Below are 17,405 nucleotides of genomic sequence, written 5' to 3'. Positions count from 1 at the left end.
CCAAATGTTTACCTAGTTGCACTGTGGAAATAGATTTTCCTGATGAATTTTAAGGAATGACTTTTCTGGCCTAGAATTGGGCAGAACATATGATAAAATGAAAGACTGAACCCGTGTCTTCAGTGTTTCAGCTGAAGTTGTCTGTCTAAATCCTCATTGCAATGACTCTTTGTGTTGCCTGGAAAGCTGTGTGAAAATGTCCTTCTATGATACCATTGACCCTTGTGTTTACAATCTGAAAAGTAAGTGTCTGTGTAAGCCATGGAGATGAAAGATGAAGTAATGATGCTGACATGTTTTAATGAACTAATATGAACTGGATATGCAGCAGCATTATGGTTTGCAAAGTATGATGATCAAGATAAGAATCTGCCCATGTTTAATCTGCGTACTCGTGTTGTTCACTCTCAATGTCATGCTTTCAGTTCTTCTGAAGCTGTACGCTTAGAGGAGGTTAAACTTTGTATTACTTTGTTTACCAGTAGAATCTATTACAGTTAAAAGCTAAATGGCAAAAACATACTCTGTAAAAAACCTAACAAACCCACCCCCCAAGTGACAGGGTTGGTGAGGGAGTTGCACTGTGGGGGGATGATCATGCATGTGACTGAACAAAGCTGTACATTTAAAGAAACACAATCCAGTTGCCCAAAAATACAGTGTAGCAGAGGTTCAAGAAGGAGGCTTAGGTAGAATTTTACCAAAGGTGTAGAAAGACTTGAGAGACATTTTTTTATTTCCAGAATATTTCTTTTTAATTTCAGTCACTTTCTCCAGTAGTCAGAAAGGATGAACTACAACTAGCTATTAGCCTCATGCCAAAAAAAGAGACCAGACTCAGCGGTTTTAAGCTAAAATAGCATTCCCTGTATGCGAGGGCACTGATAGCTGGACATCTTCAAGACTGATAGTTGTAATGAATAAAAGTTGTACGTAGTGCCTGTAAAAATGGAGTTGAAAAGGCAAGCACAGAAACTGGTTTCCAGTAAAACAGTACTGTCTGTCTGAGAGGAAGTGGGTTGCCCTGTAGTGGTCTCCTGAAAATGGTCTCCATGAAAGAAAATTTCTACTGCTTTGTAAGTGTTAGTGTCTGTGCTGCTTTAATAGTGGTTTCATGGCTTTGCATCCAGGCGCAGAGGGGATCAGACACTTAGGCAATTCTTGGGGTTAAAAGAAACGTAGCACTGTTAGATACAAGTTATCCACAAAGCTAAGTATTTTTGAGTGCATCTACTGATGTGTTATCTGTGATTTATCTCCATGCGGGCAGATGCTATTTTGTAACCTGGGACAGGCAGTATGAAAGACTTCACACGCTATCGCCTCATCTCCAATGCTTATTTGGGCACACAATCTGAGAGTTGGATCAGAGCTGATGAAAGCCTGAACTCCTCATCACTCTGCTTCCTTTCTTGAAGATGGTCACATCTATGCATAGAGGGTAAACAAGCAACGGGTTTCAGGAGATAAAAAGATCTGTTTTCCAAGTGACTAAGTCTCTTCTGACTGCTAGATTTAAAGAAATTCCAGTGTTCTGCTGTCTGTCTCTGCTTTAGAGGAAAAAATGTATTATACTGGAGTCATTAGGGCAGATACAATGATGAATGTTTGTTCTGCTACCTGATATGCAACTGGTGAAACAGCCTGGGACTGAATGCTTCACAAAGTTTTCCAGAGTGGCTGATGCTACTGTCTTAGATCATCTGTCATAGATCTCATCTGTCTTAGATCTTGAAGACCCTGAGTGGTATTGTACTGGAGCTAAGGTATTTCTAATTTTTTACTGTGAGACAGATAGGCAGGGCTGGCTAGTTAACATGCTTTTCCACTTGTTATGTTACAGTGCAGCAGCTTGGCTACCACCCAGTGAAGAGTAAATAACTGTTCTGTGAGGTCTAATAAGTGTTTGAGGACTAGTGCGTATGCTGGATAGCCCACTTTCAGTTTGCCTGATTTAAATGTCCATGTGTAGAGTCTTCACCCATTTAGCAGTTGAAATAACTAAACGTTTTGCACAGTAACTTGTTTCACAGTTGTTCTCTGAAGGTGTCTGATGTCTTTCCACCAACAACAGAGCTTTGATGTGCAGGTGAGGCTTAGTTTGTCTGAAAAAAAGTTCTCTTAACTTAGCTGTCTGGAATCTTGTGGTTGATTAGGGTTGGGCTGATACAGCTGTCTACTAGTAATTTGTCTAATGCTTCTTAATGTAAGGTTGGTTTCAGTTGCCCTTTAGTTTGTCTGATACTAACTCATGGGATAAACAGTTTACATGCTTAGCGTCTGTACCAAGGCAAGTACTTTTTTGGGAAAATGTAGTAATAGTGATCACAGTAAAATAAAATTAAGAACGATAAGGTTATTTTGGGCATGTGAGAATTGTAATGCTTGCTTTCAAAAAACCACCCTCGTTTGGGGGTTTTGAAATGTTATTTTCTGTTGTCAACATTGTATGTTTGATTTTCCCTCTGAAAATTCACACAAGTTCATTTGCGTTCTAAATATTTGTGGAAAAAAGCATAGCTCTCACATGAGTAGTGGAAGCTTTCTGAGGCTTGACAGTTAGATTTCCCCAGGATGATTTTCACATACAGCAAGTTCAAATTTGAGACAGAGCCTGTCGTTACAACTGTTGTTCATAACTATTTAACTACTGTGGACTTGTCCAATATCAACAAGTGAAAGTAGGCAGTAACTGAGAGTATGTGCTCCACTTCTGGCTGAAGAGAGGGGAGGTAGCTGTCAAAAAAAAAAAAAAAGGCAATCTTTCCCTATTTTCTATTTTCCTGGTGCCTCACTCCCTTCTTACGGTTTAGAACTGGAGGAGGAAGCCACTAGTACTGAAACAAAGACAGAGTAAGGGCTGAATGTTGGAAGGAAATGAACAGCGGGCTGATGTCAGAGGACCATGTTGAGTTTTTTCAATCTCTTAATATTGCACCCTCTGTTCCTTCTGTGCAATTGATCTAGTTTGAGAAGCAAAATAGTGATGCCAGTGGGACAGGGTTAGTAGCTTAGCTGTGGTGCTCCACTGGCACCACTGTGCTGGTGGGGCTTGTGGGCATCTTCCCTCTGGTGTCAAAGGAACAGATAAGAAGAAACAATATCTGACCGAGCAGCTTTATTTTGCTTGGGATAACCTGTATTTGTGGCATGAAGGTGCCTCATGCTTCAGCCTGGAAAGAGCACAACAATAAATTTCAAGAGTTTTTCTGGAGGTGAAAAAAAAACACAAACCTGAAATGGATGAATGTGTGTGAAAACCCATAAAAGTAGATGATGTGGTGACTGGCACTTGATGGAGTTTTTATGTCAGCCTTCAATTTCTCTAATATTAACAAGCAGAGAGATTTGGCAAACAATTTACCCTAAATTTATCTTCCTGTCACTTAGGCACACAAACTGTCACGTTTAACCCTTATTAGGTTCTCTTTAGTTGGGTTTAGGAAGCAAAAGTACAGAAATGGGATAGTCTTTTCTTTGGTGCCCTCTTGTGGTTTCAGGTACTGGCCGGGTTCGCGCTTTTAACAAGCATGCTATTATTAAGCGATAGAATTAAGAGAGACTAATTGTTACTGCTCAAGGTACATTCAGACAGCTTAACACCATCCCATGCAACTCGTTGTTTGCTTTGAACTAGTATTTCTGTGTAGGTTGGACTTCTTATCCAGAGACCGTTGGCTACCTCTGTGTAACTGAACCCATTTGTGTTCACGTTGTCACATGTATCAGTCTTAAGCGACTGTGGGAATATTGCAGGTAGAAGGCCTGGACACTTGGAACATTTATGTTCTATTTCAAATGACTGGCTCATCTTTGCATTCCCCTGTCTTGTCTGCGCACCTCACTTCTATTTAAGAATGGCCAAAGTTAGAGATACAAGTTAAAATGAGAAGATTTTAGAGACAAATCAGAAACACCCACACATTTATACTTTGCCTGGGTAAAAGTGTATTCTCGTATGTGTGTTTGTGTCAATATGTGATAGTCTCTACCCTATTAACTTCAATTTATCACTTACCAATTTGATTTTTTTACCTATTACCTACAAACTTCCTCTCCACAATTTTGTAATGTTTACCCTATCATCTGTCTATGTGTGCATTGGATTTACATGCACTGAATTTTGAAGCGATCATTGGGCAAATGTCAGCCCTGACACATCTTTGTTTCCTTGAGTGCTTGGCCTTTCAGAAGATTCACACAATGATGTTCTCTCTTATGTGAAAAAAGATAAAGGCTCTGGGTGATTTCAGCTGAGCCACTGTGATGTTCTGTTTTAATATGTTTCCTCTTGAGTTCAGTTATTATGTCAATTCTTTTGGTTATTCTTTTTCTGAGGAAACAAACCGATTAACCATTTTAGAGATCTGTAATGAGGCAGGCAGTGATTCAGTTACAGGATTTTGCAGCAAGTCTCTGTCAAGTGCAAAGGATTGGTTGATTGCTTGTCTCAACAGAATTGTGAGAAATACCCCTAACAACTTGCTCTGTGTTTAATAAGTGAGTGTTTTAATTCATCTTCTTTGCTCCTGTCATGTTTTAGAAATAAACACACAGTTCTTTGGTAGTGGGAAGCTGCCTATGCCTAGTAAGTAGTGGGAAAGCATCCAGTTCGGGTCTTATAAGTTTTGCTTCCTAAGGCATTATGTTCCTTCAAGGCAAGCAGCAGGCAGTCCTGCGGAGTGGTGGGCACACATGAAGCTTCTCAGGGAAGGGGTCTGAAGACAGAAGCTGCAGGGCTGGGCAGCCTGGCTTCCCAGCAGGAGGAAGAGTCTTCCTGGGGGCCTCAGGTAGCTGTGCTGAGTTTGCTGTAACTCCCTGGCTGTCCTGAGTCTTACCTTGGGTAACAGGACCCTCTCCCTCAGGACTCACTCGGCCATGGGGTACCAAGGAAAAAACCTTATATTTCTACTCTTTCTCTGACAGTTGCTTTGAAGTGTTATTTTATCATTCCTAGGTTGTGTTTCAGATGTGAAATGTCAGATTTTATCTAGGACCTTTGGGGCATTGCTTATAAAAGTCAATGTGAGGACAGCCTATTAATCTCTAGTTTAGTTGGGATAACAGTTTATTAGAATTTGGAGCAGTAAAAAGGCAAGTATTTGAAACACTTTTGGGGGTTGTGTGGTGGTGATTCAGCTGTAGTAGCCCTTAGAATGGGAAAGAACAAGGAATGCTGTTTTCCTGAGGGGCCAGGAAACAACAAGTCTTAGAGGTAGGCAAAAACTAATGTTTATTGTGCGGTTTCATTTGATAATGTTCAACCCAAAAGCTCAGTATCTGAAGAGAATTAAACTATCCAAAATGAAGCAGGGTTACTCAAAATTTACCAGCTATGTTTCAAGATAATCCAATACCAATGATATTCTGTTCTCCCTCTAGGTTCTTACTGGATTGCATTACATTTTTATTTTTTTTTTTTATTTACAGCTTCCTTATTGTGCTGATATGCCTTATCTTCAGCGTGCTTTCTACAATTGAGCAGTATGCAGCTCTTGCTACAGGGACGTTATTTTGGATGGTACGTATGTGGATGTTAATGTGATTGATGCGGGTCTGTTCTTAATATGCAATTCTGCTTTTCCCTAATGAGTGTGTAAAGCCACAGAAACACCAAAAGTCATGGTAGCATGAACCCCAAGTCTTACCCTGTATGGTGTGTACTCATTGTGTCCAACACATAAGGCTGTTCTAACTAATCTTGAATCCCTCCTCTTGCTCAGCTTAATCCATTTTTCAGCCATACTGAAGACCATGGGGAGCGGAGGGAGGGGGGGCGGAATAAGTGGGAAGTCCTTTCCTTTAGTTGATGTCAGATGCAGCTTTCTTTCACAAGTGGAAAACTCAAGTATTTTCATTGACTTTAGGGTTAAGACAACTTCTTCTTCCTGTCTTATAAACTTCCCCTTCAGTGGAGAAGACGTATTTACCTTTGGTTTATAGCACACTAGTGCTGCAACAGATACGTATTGAGAAGAGCATTACAGTCCTGCCAGCTTAGACTTCATTCAAGACCCTTAGTTTTGAAGTTGAAGAGGCATGATTTTAAATATACAGAAAATTTATAGATTTGTTGTACCTCTGTGGTGGGGTACCCCCTGCTAAATCATTGACTTCTCTGTGTTTGTAAATAAATGACCATCATTTTAGTTATGATAACACTGTCACTGTATTGAGAAAAAGCTAACTAGCAATTTAAAAGTTTGTTCAAAACAGTTCTTGTAGCTATGTACCAGTAATGTCATTGTTATGTGTGTTGTTATTATTAATATGAAAAAGTTCACTTGAACTCCATCAATTATAATAAATTTTGTCAATTTATCTATTCAACATGCTACGGTTTTATACCTAATATGAATACTGTAAGAGTAAGAATATAGTATATTAAATTCAGTGTCAATCACACTATTTCTATTTAAGGTATCTTCATGCATGTTATATTATTTTCAACTTTTTCTAAGACATTTGAACTCTGAGATGTAGCTTTAGTTGCCAGCTAAGAGAGCCTGTTAGTGTATTTCTGTGTCCCAGTACCTTTTCTATTGTGTGGTTTGGGGTTTTCTTTCTTTGTAGATTTAAGATTTATGTTGTTTGATTTTGGTTTTTTTATCCACAACCAACAGTTGTGGATAAAATTTCACTGTGGTGATTTTCACTTGTGATAATATCTCACTCATCTTGCGATATATCGTAGTATTTTACAAGGACACAGTGTGTAGTCTCAGTGAAATAACTCAGAGTGACAGTATAACCAGTGGTGTTTCTTTCGCCCACCCCTGGTGCAATCACGGAACTCATTTTGTGTGTTCATACTGCCTGCAGATTGTATTGTCTGTCTGTCTGTAATATATTCAGTGTTATATGTATGTAATGAGTTGAGGATTATATACAATGTATGCATTATCCAGTATGTATTGGATGTTCATACTATTTTGTATTACCTTGCTTTCCAAGTAGTGTGAATCAGTGTTCCTGCTATGTATCATGAGAAAAAATATGGTTCAGCAAAAAGGCTGAGACAGTGGTACAAAATGTGCAGTGTCATGCTTTGAAGTTTTGTGTACCTGAGATTTGTGGATATCCTGTATTTGGGTGGAGAGGAAGCTTTGATGAAGCAGCCATAGGTCTGGAAATGCAAAAAAAACGACTGTATTGTGCTGCCTGTCTGGAAATGGGTGCTCACAGTTTGCATGTGGGTACGCTGAGCTGAACAGCCCCATGGAGCAAGTCTGCTGAGATGACCTTATTGGGTGGGCACTGCAAATCTGATCTTGAAAATGAGGCGGAATAACTGTAAAAAGCACATGAGTGCGTGTGTGTCATCTGTAAACTACTGTTCTTAAAGAATCCCTCCTACAGCCCACTTGAGAGTTGCATGGCATTGAAGATTCACACTGGGAAAAGTACAGAATGTGTTCCTCCTGACTGAAAAACAACCATTCAAATGAGACCCTGTAAAAAATTCACATTTAAGAGCTAAAATACTCAATTTCCTTCATGTAGCCAAAGGTTTGGGTTTTGCTCTGAGCCTGTGACAGATCTAAGCACCTACACAACTTCAGCAGAGTCTTTTTGAAACCAGTGAGACTGGTTACATTAAAGTTACGAATGGAAGCTGGGCATGTCCTTTTTCATGAACAAGACTTTCATGCTTCAATGATATAGTAATATAAGATATTACAATAATATGAAAATATGATCTGAAAGGATTGCTGATATTACAGATATATATTATTTCTTATTTATTCTGGAGGTGCTTGTCTTCTAAAATCACCTCCCGCTACCAGAGAATGATACAGATGATGTTATGTTATCAATAATTTTAAAGCATTTAAAAATGCTTCTGTTTTTCATAACAATGAGACAAATGCAAGCTTAACACTGGAAAAATAAACAAGGGAAAGTTTATATGTGTGTCAAGTGGCATTCCAATTTTAGACAAAAAGCTTACAATTAGCTGCCGAATCTTTCTCTACTTGTCACTACACTTCACAAGGCAAAGAGCCTTGATGAAAGCTATACCTAAATGCAGTTGTAATGGGAGATTAGGAGAGAATTGGCCTTTTGTTAGTTTCCATAATGCAGTGAAAACTGTTTAAATTTGCATGCGTTTACTTTCTCTCTTTTTCACTAGATGGTGCTGTTGGAGGGGTTTGACTCCAGTCAGTCGTTGGCACTTGCCCAACATGAGTTGGAGTCTGAGCCAAGACTGTGAAAGGATCATCATTCTGAAGGGTGTATGTACACTTGGCCCATTTAAAATAGTGGTGCAGGAGAGCTTTTGCCATGACTCATAAAGAGAATGTGGTATATCTGTGTAAAAATTGATTTTGAGTCTACAATATTTAAACTATGGAAAAAAGTAATTCAGAGATGTATGTTCCCAGAGAGGCCATATTTTTCTTTTATTTTCATAAGCAAGGATTTTATGGTGCCAGAACACAGCAGAATGCTGTTATCTCAGCATGATCTAAGAAAATCCAAGTGCCTGATCCAAGGGGATTAAATATTCTGCTGAACCAAGGGATATTTAGTGTGCCTGAAAAAGCTATTTTCTTGTAGGAATCTCATTTCAATATTGATTCCAACCAAAAAAAAAGAAAAAAAAGAAAAAAAATGAGGAAGGGTATGTTTTTATGATGAAAGTATAAGTTCTTTCCAGCTTTCTGTTTTCTGAGTTCCTTTTCTACTTTAGCATACTTCTTACTGAAAAAATTAAATACTTTTAAGCATTAAAAAGAATATTAATTAAGATAAAAGGTAATAGTTTTGGGTGGTTAACATTTATGTTATTGGCGTTGAAATTACTCCTACAATTAAGAGAAAGTAGCACACACTCTAGACCTATGAGAAATATAGATGTTATTTCTTCTTTTAATATAATCTTTTTAATATAAGCCTTGGGTTTTGTGCTGCAGTCTTTTGTGGGTCTTGTGAGAAAGAAAGAGAAAAATATGTACAACTTCTGATTCTGAAGAGAGTCTTCACAGAGAACAAACAGTTCAAAGAGTTAAAGAGTTCAAAGTGGTTCCAGTGTTTTCTTTTTCTCATTATCTTCCTTGGTCAAGAAGACGAGAGACTTAAGATCTGAACATTCATGCATTTTCATCCTTTTGGAAAATTACATGGGACTAATGTCTGTCAAGGATGCCTGGTCATAGCTCTACAGACTGATCTAGTCTACAGACTCTCTCTAAAAAGCAACTGTAGCTGCGAAAAGTGAAAGATTTGTCTTTGCAGCCTCAACAATGTCCCCTGGTCTGATGCAGAGTGAGGTCAGCTGGTGCAGAAGATGTGTGTGTGGTGGACTTGTGCCCTTTAATCCTTTTCCTTTGCTGGGGACAGGCGGCTAGACCTGCCTAGGCAATCACTCACTGCAGCATTTCCTCTCTGATGCTCCATTGACAGCTGAAGTTCAGAATCTTAGCTTTCATTTAAACCAACTTCTGTACATTTTTGTTTGCAGTAAAAGGGCCAAAAGTGAGTGATTTGAAGGCTCAAGAAATGTGAATAGAAATGAAAATTTCCCTACCCCCTTTTAATTAGGTGCCAGTATAGTTAATAGCTGGAACAAGTAGCTTCCTCTGAATCTGAACCCAGGTGTTTCTCGCTGTGCTTCAGTCAGTGGCTGAGCTGATGTTCGTGGCTGAGCTGTGCTGGCAGATAACGGGAGTGCTTCTAATCTCCTTCAGTGCAAAATCAGCTGTGTTGGTTGGAAATGCTGCTGGTAGTAACATCTTAATTTGTTCCAGCTGTTCACAAAGCAATCCCTTGTCAACTCCTCTGGTCCGTATAGGGGAATTATGTGTTTAATGTAAATGTGATGTTAAAGGGATTTAATTAATTTGGTTCAGAAGGTTGCGTGAACATGCTTTCCCTCCAGCTTAAATTCTGCTTTATGTCCATTTTGAACAGGTCTGAGGGAGCCAAATCAGATGCTTCTAAAATGGAAATAAGGTTGTCTGTTAGGGACAGCTGAACTTTTATAAGGAAAGGGGTTAAAAAACAAAAAAAAACCAAAAAAAAAAACCAAGCCTGTTGTTATTAGGTGGACATGAAGTCTGATCTGAAGAGGAATGCCAGGAAGGAATGAAAAGGTAATATGGAAGGAAAGTATGCTAAGGGAAAGATAAGCTGCATTTTGTTTTTACATGTGCCAAAAGTCAGATGCTTGTAAAAGGAGCTATAGTTTCTTTTAAAAATCTGCAGAGGGCAGCATTGGACCACACTGTGTCTTGTCTGGGGTGGCTGAATTCAGACCTTGGATGGTGTCCTGAAGTAGATAAAAATATCTTTTGGAAGAAGTGAACTATTAATAAAGAAATGTTTTTTCACATGGGCTTGGGGAATTTTATATGAATAATCAACAAAAATAATCCTGGGAGAGAGGAGTGGAAGAAAAGGGCTGTGTAAATGTTGCTGCCAGAGACAGCTCTGGCCGCTTTGTGGTTGTAGCCACAAAATTCATGCTGTTTGGCCTACCTGATTTCTTGTCCTGTGGATGGCTTTTAGAAAAAAATGAGAACATTAAAGCCTTCAGTAAAATGAATTGGAGAAGTATTTGCACAGAGGAGAAGGGGGCGGGGGGGGGGAGAACAACAACAAAAAAACTCAAACCAAAACCTAAACTTGTTAACACACTGAAAGATTTCCAGTATGTTATGTTGTTCCAGGTATGCTCTTGCTATTGTATTAGATGTTTCCTTTTCAAGTGGGGAAAAAGTAGTAGTTTATTTGGCTAAACTTCTCTAAAGTTACCACCAGAAACGAATTTTAGATGTATACGATAAAAATAAGCAGTGTTTTTTATAGAAAAGAAAGTTTTTTAAGTGTATTGCCTACATTTCATCTAGCAGGTTCAAAATGTTCTGATTTTGAATTCTAATTTTAGTCTGCTACACTGGACTGTGTATTTGATAAAGATGAGTTTGAATGCAGAAAACTGGTTACTTCCATTTCTGCCTTTTATAAGAACTATGAAAAAAAAATAAATATCCCTCTTCTTGGATTTTTGTACCTGGAGTTCTATAGTGGCGTACCTGAATACTATAATTTGAAATAAAGTCTTCAACACAGTCACTGTGAGTAGAGGAATTGGAATTTAGTGTTTACCTCCGGAATACATTGGGATGAGATGGCACCAAGCATTTACTGGGGCTCAAACTTTGAAGACCAGGATGGGTTTTGGGAAGAGCAACCTTCCTCCGTCTCAGGGTGGAGCTGGTGACAGATTGCAGGCCAGCACGACCCACTGGTGATAGATTGGTGCCGTCTGCTGGCTGCTTGATGGCCTACATGATCTGACACGGTGATCTCCCTTGCTGGCACCTTGGGAGTGTTGGCCAAAGAGTGGCATGAGCACAATGCCATGTTGTCCTTTAGTGCTGACCAAGCTTCCCACCTTGTCACAGAACTACAGTAGCGTGGCGTTTTCCAGAAAACATTGCTTTTATATTGTATGCAGCATTTTGAAAAATTAGGAGAGAGGTTCTTGAGAGTTGTTAGTAGTTCGTCTGTTCTCGAGAGCCTGTGTTGCTCTCAGAAGTGACACAGTATACTGGTGTTTCATTTCTTTCTTTTTAGTAGAGCTGCAATCCAATAAATTCTGTTCAACTGTTCTGTTCAAGTGTCCGGGAAAATACCGTCACTGAAAAAAGTATGTTTCCTTCATTGTTACCTTTTTTGTTTGCTTTTTTGTTGAGCTTTCTACTGAAGAGTTAAAGTTTGACTAAACTTTTATGGGGTGTAAATTTGTGTCAAGCTCAGAGCATTTGCTTGGTAACTCTAAAAGAAACATGGTAAACATTTTCTTTGAAATTATATGCATTTTTCTCTAATATATAGTAAACAAGGAGAGTAATACAAATTTCATCTTGGAAAAAAAAAACATTTAAAACTGTGAAATACTGGTGCATAGTAGAGCCAAGTGGTGAAAAGGAAGATTTTTAAATTTAGGATTTATCTGGATTAGTGTGTAATGTTTGCAGTGACAGGTGTTTCCTTTATGCTTTGCCCAAATGTCTGGAAAGTAGTTTGTCATTAAGTGCTACATTCAGTGTGTATCTCAATTTCAGTATAACTGGAGGGTCTATGGCTTTGTTAGGTCCTTGTTTTCACATCTGACCTCGGCCAGCTGGAGTCTATTGTTTTAAGCGTAATGTAACAGCTGACATAACATAACGGATATCAAGCTGAAAAGCTGAAACAGTGCAGTGAACTGATGCAAAAAGAGGGGAAAAGGAGAAGTTGGGAGGGAGGGACAGGGGCAAAACTAGCTTCATGATTCAAAGTGGAAGCTTGCTGGCTTGTTTTCCCAGGGGGAATTAGCTAGGAAATAATGGGATGAGTCTGTTGAAGTTCTATTTGCAATTGATTACATATGATAGACTACTGAGACAGGTTTGAGTTTGCCAGCTGTCACTAGCTGGTGGGTCTTGAATGGCTTTAAGTGGCCCTTGGTAGGCAAAACTGGAATAAACTCTGCAGGTGTAGTGTAATTTTGTGCTGTAGAGCAGGGAGTGCCAAGGTCTTAGAAGAAAGGAGGTTCTAGGAGTTAGTAGAGAGAAAATACCTTAAATTTAATGCATTGAGAATTGTATTTTATGATGTTGAATTAAGTGAGTTCAATTAACTGGCCAAAATCTAAAAGTAACTGGACTTCTTGGTGGCTTTCTTGGCAGTTTCTAAAGTAAGCTGCTATGAGTTAATTTTCTAAAAAAATTCATTATTTCATGTCTTGACTTCTGCATTTGATGGTAGGAAAGCACATCTCAGCATTGAGCACTAACTGCTTTTAGAAAAGGAATGAGTAAATGAACATCCTGTTAGAAACTAGTCACACCATGAAAAAAGTGAAAAATACCTGACTTTGTGGACAGAGAAGGAACAAGAAGGCATAGAGTGAGGAGGAGCAGGGTATAGTTACCCTGTTATTTCTTCATATATATTTATATGTATGCTTCTTTACATATATGTATTTCTATATATAGAACATATTCTATTTTTAGAAGTGATTAGAAAAAATACTTCTTGCTGGATTTCATTTGTATTGAGTAAAGCCTTCGGCAGCTCCACCTTATGGAGACTTCATTCCGTGGTTTTAGGAGTGGAAAAAAAACCCAGGAGTAGTCAATACTATATGCTGGGGTTTTTTTTGTATCTGGGTATAGGCGACCAAATTAGGTTCTGCATTTATAAGTGAAGTTTTTATGGCATGAGACTGGTAATTATGCCATATGTTTAACTTTGAGCGTATGAGTAGTCATCATGACTTCAGCGGAGCTTCCCGTGTGCATAAATATTAACAGCATTGGGGCATAATAGGAAAGGTTTCTTGAACAGTGTCTGCTTGTACTTAGGGATAACCTAGGAAGCACGGGAGTTTGATTTATGAAACTACAAGCTGTATTTATCTCACATTTAATGTTTTAAATTTTACCTAATTCACTTTTATTTTGGTAGTATGAAAAATGTCAAAATGACTGAAGCATCAGTTCTGTTAGACTTGTCTTGCACAAAGAGTTTCTAGGATTGTTCCTGTTATAATACAAGGCACAGACCAATTTTATCTCAGTAATCAGAAAGGTCTTGTGAAAGAGTTTATTAACACTCTTGATTCAGTAGCTAGTAGTGCATGGCATGGGCATTTACACTTTCTCAGCTTATAAATTAAATTAATAATTTTGCTGTATAGCTTAGAACTTAATGTTTGTACTGAGCTGCTGGAGAGGTCTTGGTAGCCCAGGGAGCTGCTGTGTACTGAACTTTCTGTTCTGTGTTCCTGGCATGTCCTGTGCCTTGGCTGCACACAAGGGTGTGTGCCCGGGTGCCCTGGGAGTGACAGCATGGGAGACTCTGACGTGGAGTAGGTTCTTTGGGTTTCTCTGGGTTGCCTCTGGGAACCAAATGTTGGGACAGGTGTCCTAAAACTTCCGCACTGCTCAGTTAGGCCAAGTGTTCATTGATTTCAGGGACCTGTGTCTTAGTGTATTGTTCACATCAGGTATTTCCACCTAAACCATCGAACACTAGTGGATTTTTAGAGATGATGGGGAGTCAAGAATTGTTATTAGCTCTCAGAAGCAGCAGGACTTTTAAGAACTAACAAAATAACCAAAATGTCTGTTTTCACACCCAGTCTATGCAAGCAAGCTGTGTACTGCCACACTTGAATGGTTTTCCTTATGCTAATGACTCTGAGGCTGACCTTTTTTTTTTTTTTTTTTTTTTATCTCCAACATGCTGCTAACATCCTTATTAAGGTACCTTTCAGAAACACTCCTTTTCCTTGCTGTTTGTTAGCTTGACAAGATGTGTTTATAAGTGGAATGCATGCAAAGAGTTGATTTACTTGTCCTTTATCCATCTGCAGCTGTTCCCCAGATCAAGGTGAGAGAGGTTGTCTGCTGTAGAGGTTATCTGACTATTCCATGGTTTTCTGCAGCAGGATGGGTACAATGCCTTTAGATGCTGTTTTGGCTGCAATGTTGTAGAACAGTTTCAAATCGGAATAGGTGTGTATGATGACTGACCTCCATCTAGCCTACGGGCAGGGAGTTTGACAGCTACCTTCTAGGAGCTGCTCCAAGTCACTGATTTAGCATACGAAACTTGTAACGAGTTATACTTAGTGGCCAGGGTAGGGGAAAAGGTGGAGAGAAAATTAAATATTTACTAATCTTACTTCTGTAATGCCTTACAAACAGGAATGTACTTAACCTTGCAGCATTCTTGGGAAGTGAGTGTCAGAAATATTACAAGTAAAATCGGGTGACCCATCGCTTTTATTATCCTAACTTGGCTTTGTGAGATAAATCTTTCAGAGAACCTGGTCTGCACTTCCGAGAATGGGTTTCAGCCTGCATAAACTGGCACTGCCACCTGAAGAAATGGTCCTGCTGCTCCTTTCCTTGTGCCAACACAAGCATTTGTGCAGCTATGTTGTAAACTGCCTTGGAGAATCCGGATGGGTTCAAACTGACCAAGATGAAATTGCTTCTTTTGGCAGCAGTGCTGACTTTAAGTGTTTGTGGAACTCAGAGTAAGATTTGTTAGCTTTTTGATAGTTAAAAGTGTGATGGAAACTTTATCTGCAACACAATTTACAAGCAAACTTGTGTGCTATCCTTTTGAGAAGGAATATTGCTGTTTACATTGCAGCCTGTTCAAAGGGCCTGCCTGTAGGATTGAGTACAAAACCTAGTAGAGCAGAGGCCTACAATCTCTAAAAGATAGTTCCTACCACTATAGACCTTGCAGCCTGAACAGATGAGGTGGTGAAAAGATGAGCAGAAGGCAGTGCGAGTGGCCACTTGTGTAGCACTGAAGCAGAGAAAGAACATAACTTAGAGAATTCCCAGCTTTGGCCTGCTCCAAGCATTCAGGTTCAGTGATGGGCCTCAGCAGTCGTAACGCTGGAAGAAGAAATACATGCAATTTCTTGTCTCATTTCTGAATTGAGATCTTTGAAAGCTTTTTTTTTTTTTAATATGAAAGCTGAGATTTTGGGCATTATTTTACATACTTAGCTCTGTTTGTGCCTCTCTTGTATTGATTTGATTGAATAATGAATTAAGTAGCATTTTGTGTTTGCTTTGCATCTGTTTTGCTGCAGGACAGCGGGATATCAGCCTGACAGCTGATTGAGACCAACTTGACTGAAATTAATTTTATCCTATAGGTCTAGGCATGCCTACTATAATCCAGAGCCAGTTATTGAACTTGAATTGGCAGCTAGGCTGTCTCTACAAACAAAAGCTGTTTTGTTTGAACTCGGCTAGAGCAGGCAGGGTGTAGATAGGGTTGCAGAAGCACGTCTCTCTGGAAAAGCTTAAGCAGCAGTCATCTGCTAGCTCTTCACTTCTGCCCCTCAATGGGATTTTATTCTGCCCAGGGTTGGATTGTCCTGCGTTCGCATTCATAGTCTGCTGCAGTGCCTACCTGCCCCGCAAAGCTTTGTTTACCACCAAAGACGGTTAAAACTAATTTGGTTAGAGCGAAGAGGGCTAAGAGCACTTCCACAATGGGTTACTGTTGTTCAGCTTTGTGGGTGGTAATCTCTAAGACGAGAGGTGCAGTAATGAGGAGCTGGGTGTGGTAATATCTTCAATCTCTTACTGTCTTTGAAGTAATCACGAGCACATGGTTGCACGCGTCTGTATAGCCTAGTCCCATAGGGTATAATTGTACTGTTATGTCATCATTATTATTAATAAAATAACAGGCACATTTGGATTTGAATTACTGCAACTATTTTGAAAAAAAAAAAAAAAAAACACAACCAAGCCCCAACACCCTGGATATCTCTACAGAGAATACTAGTATTAAATGTGTGTGTAGACTAGTCCTGAGAAAGCAACTTACCCTTATAGATTCTTAGCATGTGTATGTCTCTCTGTCTCTCTCTCTCCCTATAGAAATATATTAAACAAACTTGCTTGGATATGAGTGGGATTTCTTCAGACATGACATATCTTTTCATACCTGCATGGGAGGATCCAGCTCATTAGCGAAACAGTTAAATATTTAACCACTATGAGTTATGTGCCTTTTTAAAGCAAGCAGAGTTAAAAAGGATGCAAAGAAAAAATTCTTCCTTTGCTCCCAGTTCTGAACTGGAAGCTTAGCGAGTTGCTATCATATCCGCAATGGAAAAAATGCAAGAAAATTAGGGGCAGTGTAATGACTGAAGTCAAACTTTCAACTGGTATGCACTTATGAATATATTTGTGATACAGTGGGGAAGGTGGAGGGAATAGATCTAGGATCTTGTAGTCCTTGAAAGCAGAACAACGTTTGTAGCAGAAATCAAAATTATTAACTCTTTGTAAGCCAAGCCCTATTTTTATATTGTGGTAAGAAAGGTAGGAAACTCCATGGTAAAATATTGGAAAATTGCTTTCAAGTAGTGTAGTGATAACATGCAATTTCCTTTTCTTAGCTGCTTATGCCGGACCAATGGTCAATGAGAGTCAGAGGTGAGAAGCTCAGCCATGCGTCCAGTCACACAAAAATGCACACTGTGGCCATCCTGTTAAATGACAAATCCCAAAACAAACAGGCAGCCTGTCAATCTTTACTTTCTCAAGGTCAACAAACCATGGTTCTGAAATGCTGGTGAAGCCATTGAGAGAACACTGTTTCAGGAGTTGATGTAACTTTTGGAAGGCATCAGAACTCTAGTTTCTAATTAGGTATTCAGCCAGAAGGGACTGTTAGGTTGCACATCCCAGGCAACTTCATTTGTTTCATGCCTTATGTGCAGGGATGTTTCTGTCTTTAAAACCAAGTCATATCTTCATAGATATGTAATGAACACTGTGATCTGTACCTAAATTGCTAATTTCTTCTGGTTTTGTGTCTGCAATTAGCTTTCATTTGGAAGAAGAGACTAGCATTTGTAAACA

At 39.1% G+C, this 17,405-nt stretch overlaps 1 protein-coding gene across 2 annotated transcripts in view; it reads left to right on the top strand.

Moving 5' to 3' along the window:
- KCNQ1 (potassium channel, voltage gated KQT-like subfamily Q, member 1) overlaps window positions 1-17,405 on the top strand; it is a 365,443-nt gene that overhangs the window by 43,959 nt on the left and 304,079 nt on the right. For both annotated transcript variants that reach the window (XM_014959920.1, XM_014959919.1), the window contains exon 2: window positions 5,431-5,521. In XM_014959920.1, the coding sequence (XP_014815406.1) occupies window positions 5,431-5,521 (91 nt within the window). The remainder of the gene's footprint in view (window positions 1-5,430; window positions 5,522-17,405) is intronic.

The sequence above is a fragment of the Calidris pugnax genome, unplaced genomic scaffold, assembly GCF_001431845.1.
Source record: "Calidris pugnax isolate Ruff unplaced genomic scaffold, ASM143184v1 scaffold435, whole genome shotgun sequence".
NCBI classification, from domain to species: Eukaryota; Metazoa; Chordata; class Aves; order Charadriiformes; family Scolopacidae; genus Calidris; species Calidris pugnax.
This window is presented reverse-complemented; position numbering and strand designations above follow the sequence as displayed.